At 41.7% G+C, this 15572-nt stretch overlaps 1 protein-coding gene across 1 annotated transcript in view; it reads left to right on the top strand.

Moving 5' to 3' along the window:
• LOC121330550 (glutamate receptor ionotropic, NMDA 2A-like) overlaps positions 1 to 13683 on the top strand; it is a 74146-nt gene extending 60463 nt beyond the window's left edge. The window contains exons 8-13 of the mRNA XM_041277143.1: positions 912 to 1037; positions 1787 to 2016; positions 2926 to 3086; positions 7344 to 7531; positions 9499 to 9737; positions 10260 to 13683. Of these exons, the coding sequence (XP_041133077.1) occupies positions 912 to 1037; positions 1787 to 2016; positions 2926 to 3086; positions 7344 to 7531; positions 9499 to 9737; positions 10260 to 12152 (2837 nt within the window). The 3' untranslated portion in view covers positions 12153 to 13683. The remainder of the gene's footprint in view (positions 1 to 911; positions 1038 to 1786; positions 2017 to 2925; positions 3087 to 7343; positions 7532 to 9498; positions 9738 to 10259) is intronic.
• The last annotated feature ends 1889 nt before the right edge of the window (positions 13684 to 15572 follow it).

Raw genomic sequence — 15572 nt, forward strand, 5'->3', positions numbered from 1 at the left:
CAATTTAGGATTAGGGTTAGTTAATGTTAGGGGTAGGGTTAGAGTAAGGGTTAGACTCTCTTGACTGGTGTCAGTGCTGGGGTTCGCTCTCTTGACTGGTGTCAGTGCTGGGGTTCGCTCTCTTGACAGGCGTCAGTGCTGGGGTTCACTCTCTTGACTGGCGTCAGTGCTGGGGTTCACTCTCTTGACTGGCGTCAGTGATGGGTCTTGCTCTCTTGACTGGTGTCAGTGCTGGGGTTCTCTCTTGACTGGTGTCAGTGCTGGGGTTCGCTCTCTTGACTGGTGTCAGTGCTGGGGTTCTCTCTTGACTGGGTCAGTGCTGGGGTTCGCTCTCTTGACTGGTGTCAGTGCTGGGGTTCGCTCTCTTGACTGGTGTCAGTGCTGGGGTTCGCTCTCTTGACTGGTGTCAGTGCTGGGGTTCGCTCTCTTGACTGGTGTCAGTGCTGGGGTTCTCTCTTGACTGGTGTCAGTGCTGGGGTTCGCTCTCTTGACTGGTGTCAGTGCTGGGGTTCTCTCTTGACTGGTGTCAGTGCTGGGGTTCGCTCTCTTGACTGGTGTCGGTGCTGGGGTTCGCTCTCTTGACTGGTGTCGGTGCTGGGGTTTGCTCTCTTGACTGGTGTCAGTGCTGGGGTTTGCTCTCTTGACTGGTGTCGGTGCTGGGGTTTGCTCTCTTGACTGGTGTCGGTGCTGGGGTTCGCTCTCTTGACTGGTGTCGGTGCTGGGGTTTGCTCTCTTGACTGGTGTCAGTGCTGGGGTTCGCTCTCTTGACTGGTGTCTGCTGGGTTCGCTCTCTTGACTGGTGTCTGCTGGGGTTCGCTCTCTTGACTGGTGTCAGTGCTGGGTTCGCTCTCTTGACTGGTGTCAGTGCTGGGGTTCACTCTCTTGACTACAATTCTCTGTTTCCTCCACAGAACCCTTCAGTGCTTCGGTGTGGGTGATGATGTTCGTCATGCTGCTCATTGTCACAGCCATGGCTGTCTTTATATTTGAGTACGTCAGTCCCATGGGCTTCAACAGGAATCTAGCGCAAGGCAGAGGTAAGCTTTTTATTATAGAGATAGGATTTTAAATAGGCTCTAGTCTACTGTATTCATGATCCCCATTTAATGTATTCGTTTCAGCATCTTTTTGAGCAACTTGTCTGTCTATCATTAGGTTATCTTCATGTTGTGGTGGCTGGATGCCTGGCCAATTACTAGACACTGTGCATAACATCACTGTGTATTCATTAGAGTGCATTTACTAAAATATACTGGAGCTAGTCCTGTTTTTGATTGGCATAAACTGCAACTGTTTTGTGAGAGAGTTCTCTCGCTTTGAAACTCATTACGGTTTGTCATTGACAGGTTTAACAACTCTGTCTCTGTGCCCTGTTCACGTGGATCTGAAGTTAAATTGTCCTCCATTCTGATTATTGGAAAAGACAGGCCTATGCTACATGCTAGCCAGGATCCCAGCGATGGACCCACATTAATTCAATACAATGAAAAGCCTCCAACCGCAAACGGATGTTGAAATGTTCATTAGCAAATCTTTAGCAGGGAGTTTAACACTAACCCATCAGCAGCGAATGTCTTTACACAGGCTCCCAGCTAATCAGCCAAAGTGCTGGGTCTTCTACCATCCACAACACATTTCCATACGTGTCTAGTGTCTACAGTGGGTGTATCCTCTGTCCTTCTCTGCAGTCGTTTCTGTTCATATCATTATTTGCCAGAGTTGCACGGACAGTCCCAGCTGTGATTCTGAATGCCGTGTCTTGCTGTTGCATGTTTGTTTTCTGCAGACCCCCACGGCCCATCGTTCACCATTGGAAAAGCGATATGGCTGCTCTGGGGGCTGGTGTTTAATAACTCTGTGCCAGTGCAGAACCCCAGAGGAACAGCCAGTAAAATCATGGTTTCGGTCTGGGCTTTCTTTGCTGTCATCTTTCTGGCCAGCTACACTGCTAACCTGGCAGCCTTCATGATCCAAGAGGAGTTTGTTGACCAGGTGACTGGGCTCAGTGACAATAAGGTGAGTGTTAGTCTTTAGAGTCGCATGCGTCAGGATTTCCTACTAAAAGATATTGTAAGAAAACTGCATTATTTATGTATTTGTGTGTGAAAGAGCGCACGCGACAAGGATTCAAGCAGAATTGAACCAGTTTCCTTTATTGATTTCAATATTTAAAAGTCACACTTTTACGGCTTAATCATTATACACAATAATGGGGCCACTAGTTATTAACAGAAATTAAGCAATGATATCTCTGCTGTGTGTTCGCAGTCAGGACCAGACAATGGTTACTTGCACCAAGCCAGGTGAGGTCAGTTTTATTGACACTTTCTCAGGCAATAAGAACCTTAAGAACATTCTAGAACAGTTTCAGGACTAATAAACTTTGTTTATTGCTTACAGTTAACGTATTGGCATGGAGGATAGCAATGCAGCACAATCACATTCTGCTTACTTCTTATAAGGCCCATCATGGTTTTGGGTCTTTATATTTAGAGGAGCTGTTGGCACCTCATGCTCCTGGTCCCACACTGAGTAGTTCCTAGAAGTTGTTTAAAATCCGGAGAGGCTAGAAGGGCCTTTAGTTGCTCTGCTCCCTGCCTCTGGAACTTCTTCCAAACTCATACTAGGAATGCAGGCACAGTCGAGTCTTCTAACTCAGCTTTTAAAACCTATTTGCTTGAGTTTGTTTATTTTTGAGCTGGATTGATTGGCCAGAGGAGATTGTACTGTAAAGCATCCTGGGATGCTCTGTATGAAGAGTGCTAAATAAAAGCATACTGTATTGTATTGCATTGTATTGTATTGCATTGCATTGCACTGCATTGCATTGTTGTAATGTATTGCATTGTATTGCATTGTATTGCATTGTATTGTGTTGTAAATGATCGCTCATGGATACAGCACTAAATGCTTTTGTCTTAATAGTTTCAGAGACCCTATGACTACTCTCCTCCCTTCCGGTTTGGTACTGTTCCCAATGGAAGCACCGAAAGGAACATTCGAAACAACTACCCTGACATGCACCAGTACATGGTGAAGTATCACCAGAGAGGCGTGCAGGATGCTCTGGTCAGCCTCAAGACAGGGTAGGGAGGGGTTCCCAGTTCTTCACATACTTTATTTCTTTTTTTCCCGTACAGTTATAGTGAGTGGAATTCTCTTTACTTTTTTTTTTTCTTGTTGCATTTATTAAAATATTTATCCAGGAAAAACACAACAGAGATGTTGCATCTCATTTGGTTCTGTCAACGGCACTGAATCAGCAGGCAGCAGACCATCATCAAACAACACCGACAACACAGAAAAAATAATACATACTACAAATGCATAAAAACATCATTAGCAGCAGCATTAAAATTGACTGCAGGCGTATTGCTCTAAAATGTATGCATTCATTTTTATTTTTTTGAGAAAAATAAGTCTTTTTTTATAAGAAACTTTTTAAAATGAATGCACCTCTCATTTAGTGTAAGGAGAGATTTGCTCCTTTTATAATATTCCATATAAGCTGCAAGGAGAGGAATGTCTTTTATTACCCGTGTATCTGTATGTGTGTGTGTATATATATATATATATATATATATATATATATATATATGTGTGTATATAGATGGACAGATCAGGTAATACAACAAAGACAGACAAACTGATAATATTATGTGTAGAACAGAGCTGCCCAGTGCCCTTGATACAACGAATGCATCTTGCCATCAGACTGGTCCAAGTTTATTTTTATAATGTCCTTTTCCCTGCTATTGTTATTTTTGTAGCTTGGCCTAGAAAAACATGATCTATTTAGTTTCCACACAGGGCCCAATCTAGCTTGAGCTCCACATACCGTCTGCTCCAAACTATAAACTTCCTTATAACTCTTAGATTACTTCGTGAAGCCATCTATCGTAAACTAGACACTTTGTTACAACTCTTAGATCACACCGTGAAGTTAACCTCTAAGCTGCTGGGGCCAATAAAGCTCTAACTGCTGTGAGAACAGTGCACTCCAGTGCTTTCCACATGGCTTTCTCTAGAGCAAAGTCATCATCAGCATCTTGGGAACTGCAGGAGTACGGAACATCCTGGTATTCCAGTTGCTTTTGTGAACTATGACCTCATTGTTCATTACAGTTCATTAGCATCTTTTTGCAAAACCCAGGTCCTCTCGGGTTTGCGTTTTCCTTTCGTGTCATTTCTACTGCATGCAGTTTCTTATTGCATGGAAATGATGAGACTTTCTTGTATTCAATAATAACATCAACATCGTTTGGATAATAAAATTTTATGAAATGAAGATCTTACCTGATTCGCTACCCTACCCTACAGTGCTTCTAAATGAAAGGATTTGAAAATCTATTTGGACAGGATTTTTCAGTATAAAATTCCTGAAGACGTGGCGAATAGTTTTTCTTTGATTGTCGATCTTTCAGCTGCACTACCCGCATGCCAATATGAAATTCAGAAACAGGACGGTGCCAACATGACAGGCTATACTGTACCAGGATTGCTGAGGTCTTGACAAGTCTAAGGACCGACTGCCTGCCCTAGCACAGCTGCAGCCCACAGCTCCTTGTGATGAATGGAAGGGATTTGAATTGATCCACTCTCGTAATGACATTGCGACGTGAGGATTTGTGCCAATTTTTTGAAGACGCCCACATGCCGGCCCTGCAAACATTGATTGCTGCTTCAGAAGAACAGCTATAAAGGGAAGCTCCGGTGACTATGAGTCTCTCTCTGTCTCCGAGGAGTGAAAGATCTAGGGCTGTGTGTGGATAGATGTTTGTGTGCTTACTGTTTCTGCTGCACATTTCAGCTGGCCTATTTCTTTCTTTATGCAAGCATGTGACACTCACGAGGCAAAGTTAAAATAAATTAAAAAAACAAATAAATAAATAATAATAATAAATAAATCATCTGAGCTATTTGCCCTCATCTCAGGGGAGCCTCAATCACGTAGCTGTTTCCCCCTATTTTGTCATGCTTTTAGATTTGCCAGCAGAGCCCTGCTAAGGGACAGGACCTACACACTATGCATGTGCATGCATGGTGTAAATTCTTTCCACCTGACCTCAAATATCTCAAGTAGGTCGTTTCTGTGCACATTGTTTGAGGCAACACAAGCTCATTCTTATTCTTAATCTTATTATGTATTTATTTTTGTGAGTCCATACTACCTCATACTTTATAGCATAATCCTCACTGTATAGTTCAATGTGCATGTGCAGTTGGGGTGTGCTTGGACTGCTGTTCTGCAGTAGGGGATTCAAATAATGAAGCTGGCTCTACTGTCCCTTGGTCATGCAGAAATACCTTGCGATGTCTCGAAGTAGTACAGCAGTAGTCGTACACATATGCTTGAGTGGATTTGTCATGTTTTGTTAGTGCCGTTCTGGTGCAGCCACATTTCCTCGTCACTTGCTGTAGCGAACTCTTCTTTTTCGTTTAGGATATTTTATACCTTGTTCTTTTGTAACTCTGAATTCCTGTGGCCTGAAACCTAGTCTCCTGGAAACACATTCCAAGCCACAAAGTGGCTTCGTGTTCCCTCAGCTTTACATATTAGACTATACGACATGAGTGTCCGTTGACAAACTATTATTATTTCTAGAACAAATTATTCCTAGAACAGTGGTACCCAGAGCTAGAGTGATTGCCTCCAGTTTCTTTTTATAATGTATCACTGCAAGACACCTTCTACTGTGCCTCTTGTGTTTAGAACCCTGCAGCGTCATGTGAATACAATATTGTACTGTAGTGAAAACACCTGCAGAGCTACGACTCTGTCTTTCTTAAGTAAGCACAACAAAGATGAAGGCTTCCACCAATCCCCATTGACACCCATTTGTGTACATTTGTTCTATCAGATACTAGCGGTGGACCTTGGTCGTACACATTTGAAGGAAGCCTTTCTTGATTCTTAAATGTGTTTTTCTAGACCGTTGTTTTTACTGAGGTTTTGAAAGCATTTGTAGCTCTTAATTCACAACTCAATAAATATGAATCATTCATTGGTGCTTGATTACATACATGTACAGTAACTCAATTGTCTCTAGGAATCACTGAGGGTAACGATGACCAGAATAAAAAAAATGAATGATGCTGTCCACCAAATTCGATTTTTGCTTCAGTCTCAGCCCATTGAATTAAGTAGAGAAGCAAGGTCTGGATGTGACCTGTCATGGCTCAGGGACAGATGTCTTACTCAACCAGTTAGCTCTGCAGCCTTATACTCATGCACTTGATCAATGAGGTCTTTCTGATGAAAGCAGTGATTCGAGGCAAGTCTAGCCGAATCCACGCTCAGCCACCTTCTTATCCAGATACTGATGGGCTGCATCCATCGCAAGGGAGTTCTTTATAGTGAATCACAGGGATCTTTATATATATATATATATATATATATATATATATATATATATATATATATATATATATATATATATATATTCATGTGTTATTTTCACCACTATTTTTAAATCTAGTTTAAGTCTCACCTGCCTGTTTAAATCTCAAAGCACGACTGAAGTAAATTATAAAGAATGAACACATCGTTGGGCAGAAAAACAGAAATCACAGCACCGAAAACCCTCCTGAAAGTAAAGGCTTCCGAGCAGGTATTGCAAGGTCACCCTCTCCTTTCCAGCAAGCACATGAAAACCGGTGCCCTGAAAGCCTGCTGATTCCTTTTCTTGGTAAAACTAAAGTTTACTTGAGGTGTCTCTAATCACTGTGTATTTACACAGTAGGTACTCAGTAAACGCATGTGCACTTACACATAATTACAATGCATAAATCTTTCTACATGACATAACCCTAACCCCCTCTCCTCCTACCCTGGTCTGATACAATTGTGTACTTACACACTGTATGTTGTACACAACAATTTACACATTCAGTACCTATTTCAAAAGTGGCATTTCACAGATCTCACTTATTTAGACTGATGACTAATATATTATGTGGAGTGCTACTGTAGACATATCAAATAGCTGTTTTATATGATACGTTTAAAAGTTGAAACATATAAATGGAAAATGACTATAAAAGCCTCAAAAAGCCTTATAAAATGATGACCTAACATGGCATTTGCAAAAGGTTAAAACTCATGAATCTATTGTACTGAAAAGGAAGGCAATACTGCTGACATGCACTGGTGTTTTTCGTTTTGTGTCACAAATAATGCTGACGCAAAACTTAACTTCAGTGACCTGCAGTGTTAGGTATGCATAGGTTTTTTATAATTTTTTTTTTTTGGTCCGTTTTGAAAAAAATCTGTCATTCAAAGCGTCAAAAGGACTCTGTGACTCAGAGTGGCGTTTTAACACGTTGCGTTTGTTTCGTTGCAGAAAGTTGGATGCATTCATATATGATGCGGCTGTTTTAAACTACATGGCCGGGAGAGACGAGGGCTGTAAGCTGGTTACCATTGGCAGCGGCTATGTCTTTGCAACTACGGGCTACGGGATCGCTCTGCAGAAGGGCTCCTTTTGGAAACGGCAGGTGGATCTAGCTCTGCTGGCCCTGGTTGGAGACGGTAAGTCTGCTTTAGTTTGCTCACAGGAGTGGGTTCAAGAATCTCCCAGTTGCCTGGAGGTGATGGTTCACACACCAGTGCCAAAAACACAGGATCCAATGCATGCAAATATAAAAATTGTTCATCCCACCCACTCACTCTTTACGGTGTTTCGCTGCATCGTCAAGCAGTCTGTATCTAGTACTGTATCTGGCACAAGCAGTCTTTTTTTAGCTTTTATCTAGGACAATCGCACTATACTATAGCTGTATAGTACTACAGCTGCTGTGCCAGTGTTCAGGCAGTTTGCACAGTATTCTAACTTAATACTAGAGTGTACATGTCATGATGATGCTCCAGCAAACTCCTTTAAGGGCTTACACTTGCAAATTGTAAACCTTGATACATTACATGCAGTTTGATCTCAGAAGATAATAAGGCACAGGAATTGGTAAATGCGTACTATAACCACGGGAATTTACAACACTAAACTTTTTTAAAGGGATTATAAGACAAAGCTGAGGTATATTCCAGGCTGCACAATCGCCTACTGTATTGCAAACTAAATCAATGTCTCTTTTGTTGAAGAATGGATTTGTGCACTCCACGTGTCTACATTCATTTATTCATCCACCATTCATTTTAACCTGCACTGGAATGCAAAGCAGATGGGTGTAAGTGAAGGTTTTGTTAGGCATCGTATTGCAAGATTATTGAAAAGATGTGGGCCTGTAATAAGGTTGTAGGGACCATGATGAATCACAGGGGTTTGTTTCCATTTAGCACTTTCTGAGACAGGGATAATCTCAGATTAGATGCTGCTGCTGCAGATGATGATGATGTGAAGAGGTAGAGATGCCTTTGGTACCAGGTTCACTGTGTATTTACATAGCTCTTACAGAATTAAGGCTATGACTTTGTCACGGAGGTCAAGAAGTCACAGAAATTGCGAATTTGAATAAAGTCCATGAAACCTCAGAAATGGATATAAAAACACTTTTGATTCGGCTCTTCCTTTATTTCCTTTAAAAATTCATTATGTCATGCACTGAATACAAACCTGTGAGTATCTGCAAATTGTTTAGTGGCGTATGCGTGTAGCTGTGTAGGTCAACGAATGAGATAGATGAGCGAGCATGCATGTACATGGGTGACAGCTAAAATACAAACGTATTGTAAGTGAGCTGATTTCTGTAAAGACATAACAACAAAGGCATTGGAGAACAGAAGATAACTGACTTACAGAGGCTTCATTTACAACAGCTTGGTTCATACTTCTGTTGCAGATGAATGCGCGACACAAGGCGCAGGCAGCTATAAAAGCTGTGCAGCTTCACTATTTGCTGATTTGACTGCGCAAAGTGGTCACAGCTGTTGTTCATACTTTAACTACAGACTGCATTCGCAAAATTGGATAAGTTGACATTTAAGTAGATGTGCTGAGTTTGTACCTCTTATACAAGAGGGTTAAAATCAAAAGCAGTGTCATTGGTACATCCGTCCTGTCAATCAACAGAGAACTGCAAAGAGAGAATTTCAAACATTAATTAGAGAGATGCGGGTATGTGACAGTGAGAGATATTTTAGGTATTTCAGAAAGACAGATGGAAGCATTGACAATCGTTTAAGGCTGTGCACCTTTCCAATCGCAGGATTGTAGATGACGTCATTACGACTTGTCACACAGGGCTGGAGACCCTTGATTCAGAGCAGAAATGATGTCGGTCTGAAATATGTACTGTAAGTTTTGTACTCTGAAGTAACATTTAAACTTGCCAGCAGTCAAAAGCAATAGTATTTGTATTATTGTGTTTGAGGTAGTATTTAAAAGGTGTTGTGCATGTTGATTTCCGTGAATTCTTTATGCCACACACCCATGAAATGTATTAAAAGTTACCTTGCCAAAATCATAGCCTTACACATAATTACAATGCTATTATACGTAGTTACAATGTACTTAACGTATATGTCTTTTTGCTTTCCTATAGGTGAGATGGAGGAGCTGGAGGCCCAATGGCTGACTGGCATCTGTCACCATGAGAAGAACGAAGTGATGAGCAGCCAGCTGGACATTGACAACATGGCCGGGGTCTTCTACATGCTCGCTGCGGCCATGACCCTCAGCCTCATCACCTTCATCTGGGAGCACCTGTTTTACTGGAAGCTTCGATTCTGCTTCACGGGAGTCTGCGACGGAACGCCTGGGTTCCTGTTCTCAATAAGCAGAGTAAGATTAATGCTACAGTCGTCCGCATCGTTTAGTATCAGGAATCTTGGAAAACCAGCAAGTTGCAATGAAGAGTTGTCTCTTCCTGTGGTTTCCAGGAATTGATTCTCTTCCTGACTGTTTTTTATTGCCGGCACCTCTTCACACTGAGTGGTGCAGAGTTTTTGCTTTGTGTTTGTTTTATGAAATAGAGAGTTAATTGTTTAGACTGATCCAGGTCTGTGCTTTTAATCAGTCAGTGTTTCAGTTGTATGTGTCAGCTTTGTTCAAGACACTGTTAATGAAGGCTAATTAATGTAACTGAAACATCAGCCAGATTTTAAATCATTTATTAAACCAATGGAATTACTGTTTGTGTTGGAGATATTTGATTAGGAAAATGCGAGTTGCTGATTAAGAGTGCTAGATTCTATTAGAGTGAGAAATTTGGGGTTCAGCATCATTAACACTAATGCATTTTCAGTTTATTTTTATTTGGGGCATGTCTTATATATGTATTTATTATTATTATTTTCTTTTCAGGGAATTTGGAGCTGTATTCATGGTGTTCATATTGAAGAAAAGAAAAAATCCTCTGACTTGGACTTCAGCAGTCCACAGGCCAACATGCTGAAGTTAATTAAGTCAGCCAAAAACATGACCAACATGACAAACCTGAGCTCATCAAGGATCAATTCTCCCAAGCAAACCTCTGACTTCACTCACAGAGGGTCCCTGATGATGGACATGGTGGGTGACAAAGGAAACTTCCATTTCGCTGACAACCGGAGCTACCCTGCAAAAGAGGCTCTCTACCCTGACAACGTGAGCGAACTGCAGTCGTTTATGGGAAATCGCCACCAAGACATCCTAAACAACTACATCTTTCAGAGCCAGCACCCCCTGACTCTGAACGAGTCCAATCCCAACACTGTGGAGGTGGCCGTCAGCGCCGAGACCGCCCCAGCCAACCCCAAACCCCGGCAGCTTTGGAAGAAGTCTGTGGAAACGCTGCGGCAAAATCCGGGGCCCGTGCAAGAGTCCCTCCCGGTCGACCAGAGGCATTCTATTAAAAGCCAGCGGTACCTGCCAGAAGAGGCAGCTCATTCTGATGTGTCTGAGTGCTCGAGCAGAGCTGTTTCCTACAAGGACCCAGATAACAACCAGAAGCACCACAAGCCCAAGGACAACTTAAAAAAAAGATCGATGACATCAAAATACCCTAGGGACTGCAGCGAAGTGGAGCTGTCCTACTTAAAGAATAAGCAGAGCGGCTCCACACGCGAAAAGATTTACACCATAGATGCTGAAAGGGAGCTGGGTTTGCATGGAGACCAGCACCTTTATAGGGAAAATAGGCTTCCGGAGGACTTAGAGTACCCCTCCGAATTGTACCAAGATCACAATGACAACTACAGGAAACCAGAACCCATCATCCATCTCAACAGCAGCCCCCTTCACCCCCAAGAGATCATCCCCAACAACGAAAACAAGTACAGTCTGTACAACAAGCACTACAGCTTGAAAGAAAAAAATGTGAGCCCTCACGAGACAAACGACAGGTACAAACAGACTCACTGCCGGAGCTGTCTTTCCAAGGTGCCAAATTACTCGGGACATTTTGCCGTCAGGTCTCCTTACAACCGCTGCGAGGCCTGCGTGCACATGGGGAACTTGTATGACATCAGAGAAGATCAAATGCTGCAGGAATCACTGAACCCCATGCTGCAGGAATCACTGAACCCCATGCTGCAGGAATCACTGAATCCCATGCTGCAGGAGTCAATGAACCCCATGCTGCAGGAATCACTGAACCCCATGCTGCAGGACGAAATGTTTGGCCAGCACTGGCCCCAGACTGATGGGCCACAGGTACAGAAGAGGAATAGACTGAGGCTGAGCAGGCAGCATTCCTTTGACAATCTCCTGGAGAAACCCAGGGAGATAGACCTAGGCAGGCCGGCACGGAGCGTGAGCTTGAAGGAGAAGGACAGGCTTCTCGAGGACAGCCCTTATGCAAACATGTTTAATCTCAAACCAGACAAGCTGTTCGACAGCAAGCCCACCTTCTTCAACCACAACCTGGAGGAGAGCAAACGCAGTAAGTCCCTTTATCCCGATCACAGCTCAGAGAACCCTTTCCTCCACCCTTTCCAAGAAGACCAGCGCTTCTTCCATGGCAGAAGCTCTTATGACATTTATAGACAATCGGCCCCCGCCAGGTTGAGGAATGACAACAACTTTAGGTCTTCGGTGAAGTCGACAGCCTCGTACTGTTCTCGGGATGGTCGAATACCTAATGACATGTACATTTCAGAGCATGTTATGCCTTATGTAGCAAATAAGACTAGCGCATACTCCACTCCCAGGGTTCTGAATTCTTGCAGCAATAGATGTGTGTACAAGAAAATGCCTAGTATTGAATCAGATGTTTAAGTCTTCATTCATTCAGTTCTATATTATTCCACCTTAGGATGCCATAGTCACCGACATCTAAAGCAAAAAGTGCCCAAAAAAAAGGCTTGATGAATAAAATAATAATAATGGCTGCATCATTGTCTAACTTTCATATTCTGCACTTCCAGGTTATTTTAATTTATAAATAAGTTAACGCCATCCAGGGCTTGTCAAAGATTTTGAGTGTTTCCAGTTATCAATCTGGTAAGATGTTTTGGACTTGAAATATATGAAAAGATAAGAGAATTTGGGTTTTTTTTTTTTATTTCGAGCTGCCACAACAGCTCCATGTCTTCCTAAAACGCTGAACTACCTAAACCAGCAGATGGACGTTTCTTCCAAGCCAAGGTGGCTTAAAATAAATAAATACCATCGAATGGTAGAAGAAGTTTTCCTGGTTAAGATATGTCCACTCAATGTTGGGCTTGTGCAATGCGAAGTATGTGAGAATGGGAGGTGTCAATCTGCAGCCAGACAGGTTTGGTGTGCAATAAGTTTTATAGTTGCCGCTGGCAATGTAGAATGAAACAAAGGTTTAAAGTGACTAGGTACAATGAGAACTCAGCACACCTATAGATCATAACTTTGCTTTTCTTGTATTATTCTAGATGCGTGATTTTGGCATTCTAATTCCTATTTAAGATGGTATAACATTTAGAAAAAAAAATTGTAATAGCACACTTAAAACCATTTGTTACCATCTTGTCTCTGTTTTTTTAAATAATGGTTTCTAATAACAATCAGGAATAGATTTTGCATGTGTTATTTTGATATCAGAAGAATGTGTTTACATGAAGAAGATGGCTAATGAAAAAACGAATACCAGTGCAAGCTTGACTTGGCCTGTTGCTTTTTGCTTTCAGTTAAAAACAGCAACATTGTGAACAGCGACGGTAAACCTCTCCCTTAGAACCACAGTGTAACAGTTCGATGGCTTGAATCTGTTTTCCTACCTTACATGTACCTTCCTACATTTTTATCTGGGGAAAAAAGAAAAGCATTTTAATGCAACAGAAAGTAACAGCGTCTTGTGTTCACAATATAACCCAGACATCCGTAATCTCATTGTGTTGTTATCAGTACAGTTGGGAGTTGTACATTTTGCTGATGTCTGAAGCCTAGTCTTTCATTACAGATGCCAGTGATACAGTATGTGTTGTCTTTTGAGATACCTGTCTTTCTTTTAAGCAGTGGATACACCCATGCAGGGTTTCAGATGGTTCTGTTAATGCATTAAAAAGCTTTTTTTCTTCTTTATTTGATTTATCAGAGTTGATGAACCCAGGTCTAATAAGATTGACTTTCTGGGTCACCCCCTAGTCCTGCATGATCACTTAGACGTATCAAAAGTAGAGCTCTGGCCAAAATTTTGCTTCAAAAAGTCGAATGAAACCCGCAGAAAATTGTAATGTTAACATAGTTAATTACATACCGATTCGTAGTTTTCCAAGTACTTAACGAAAAACTGGCAAGAATTGAAAAACTTGAAAGGAGGCTGTGTGGTCCAATGGTTAAAGAAGGGCTTGTAACCAGGAGGTCCTTGTGGTTTAAATCCCAGCTCACTCACTGTGTGACCCTGAGCAAGTCATCTAACCTCCTTGTGCTCCATCATTTATTTATTTTTTAATTATGTCTAAATCCTAGGTGATGCTAAACTTTTGGCCACAGCTGTGTGTTACATCCAAAATAAATGGTTAGTTGAACAATGGGTAAGCGAAAAGGATTTTTAAAGCCAAACACTTGTCTTCGATGTTGCAAAACAGACAAAACAGCAAGAGATTTACTATAGGATTAGAACAAATAAGTAGCCCTCGAATGTGCCTGTCCCCACACACTGTATTGACTGGCCGACCATTAATATCATAAATATTTAATAATACTTAATATTTACAGTTCACTCATCCAATAAAACAACACAGTAAACACCTTGGTTTTGTTGCATTACAAACTGTGCAGAGTTGCTGTGATCCTTGTCTGCAGTATAAATGCTATTTATATTTATTTTCCACTGTCTTCCACACACATGTGTTCCTGTGCTTGGTTATTCACTGTTCAGGTATAAAGGGTAACATGTTCCCTTAGCAAAGACAATCCAGCGCACACCTTTCACGATATGCAGAACACAGAGCATATGTAATAAGCACAAGAAGACTACACAACGACATGTTATTGAAATATATAAGAACCATCAGAAATGGTCCCGTGAAACAATCCATTGTTTCTATTGCACCTCGAGCGAGTATCATCGATTTGGCGGGTTTCATTATCACAGCCAGGAACGTCAGCCCACATCGGCTTCCAAAAAGTCTGCATTACCAGCAGAGCCAATTCATTTTAATAAGGTGCATGCCTTGCTTTGAAGATTCTTTCAGCTCACCCACTGTCGAAATCAGACCTCAGGTGTACACGGGCACACACAGCGTCACGTGAGGTTTCAAATCCTTCTGTGTCTTGCTATTGTGACTGCTGTATTTGCAGTATTTCTATGTGGACAGTCCTCCTAATGTATGAACGCTGCTTAAGGAAGCTTATATCAGAGCAATATGCACATATACAATATACAATTACAGTCTTAACATATTAATACCCCTAGAAATAAGAGATGTACTTTATTTTATGATGATGGAACAGGAAGATACTACTTGACTGAATGTGCCCAGTTTTAGTTCAGTTTCGAACAGGAAGTGTTTGTAACAGGGTACACAATGAAGCGGTGGAAGGGGAAACAGGTTAATGTGTCTTTATGGGTTTCAGATGTAGCAGATGACTGCTGTTCAAGCCAGTCTAGTTCTTAATGAGTTGCCACGCTGTTGGGTATCTATCTACATATAATAGCTCTTCCCTTCTTGCTCCTTGAAAAGTCCCTGGCTTTGCTTCGGTTTTACAAAGGCCAGCAGGCTGGAGAACCCTAAACCATGACAGCAACAATCACTGGACCACCACCTAACATCTCCCTCCAAAGATATCAAAGGACCGCTACCACTTCCATAATTGGAGAAACATCTACTGTTATTAATAGCGATGAAGGGATACGGAAATGCTTAGGCATCAGGTGTCTCTAAATCACCTGTAAAGGAATATGCAAAGAAGTCATCATCTTTGATAAATATTTATTATAGTATAGAGTACAATTTGTATTTTTGAATATCATAAGATAGAGTTAGCACCAGCTTTCTGTAGGATAAGACATTATTTGCAAGTTCTGCATTTTAAAAATGGCACCTTAATATATACAGTACCTGAACTCTCCAATAGGCTGGTGACACACCCAGCGGTTAGCCTTGGGTTTGTAATAAGATTCAATTATTAAATGTACATATCCTCAGCCTAATCCCATAAGCTTGGCTCAAGCCTAATACTGTGGTACATTGCGAAAGGAAAAACCAGCTGGCAGCCTGC

This window comes from Polyodon spathula, chromosome 18 (assembly GCF_017654505.1).
Source record: "Polyodon spathula isolate WHYD16114869_AA chromosome 18, ASM1765450v1, whole genome shotgun sequence".
In the NCBI taxonomy this organism is placed as follows: Eukaryota; Metazoa; Chordata; class Actinopteri; order Acipenseriformes; family Polyodontidae; genus Polyodon; species Polyodon spathula.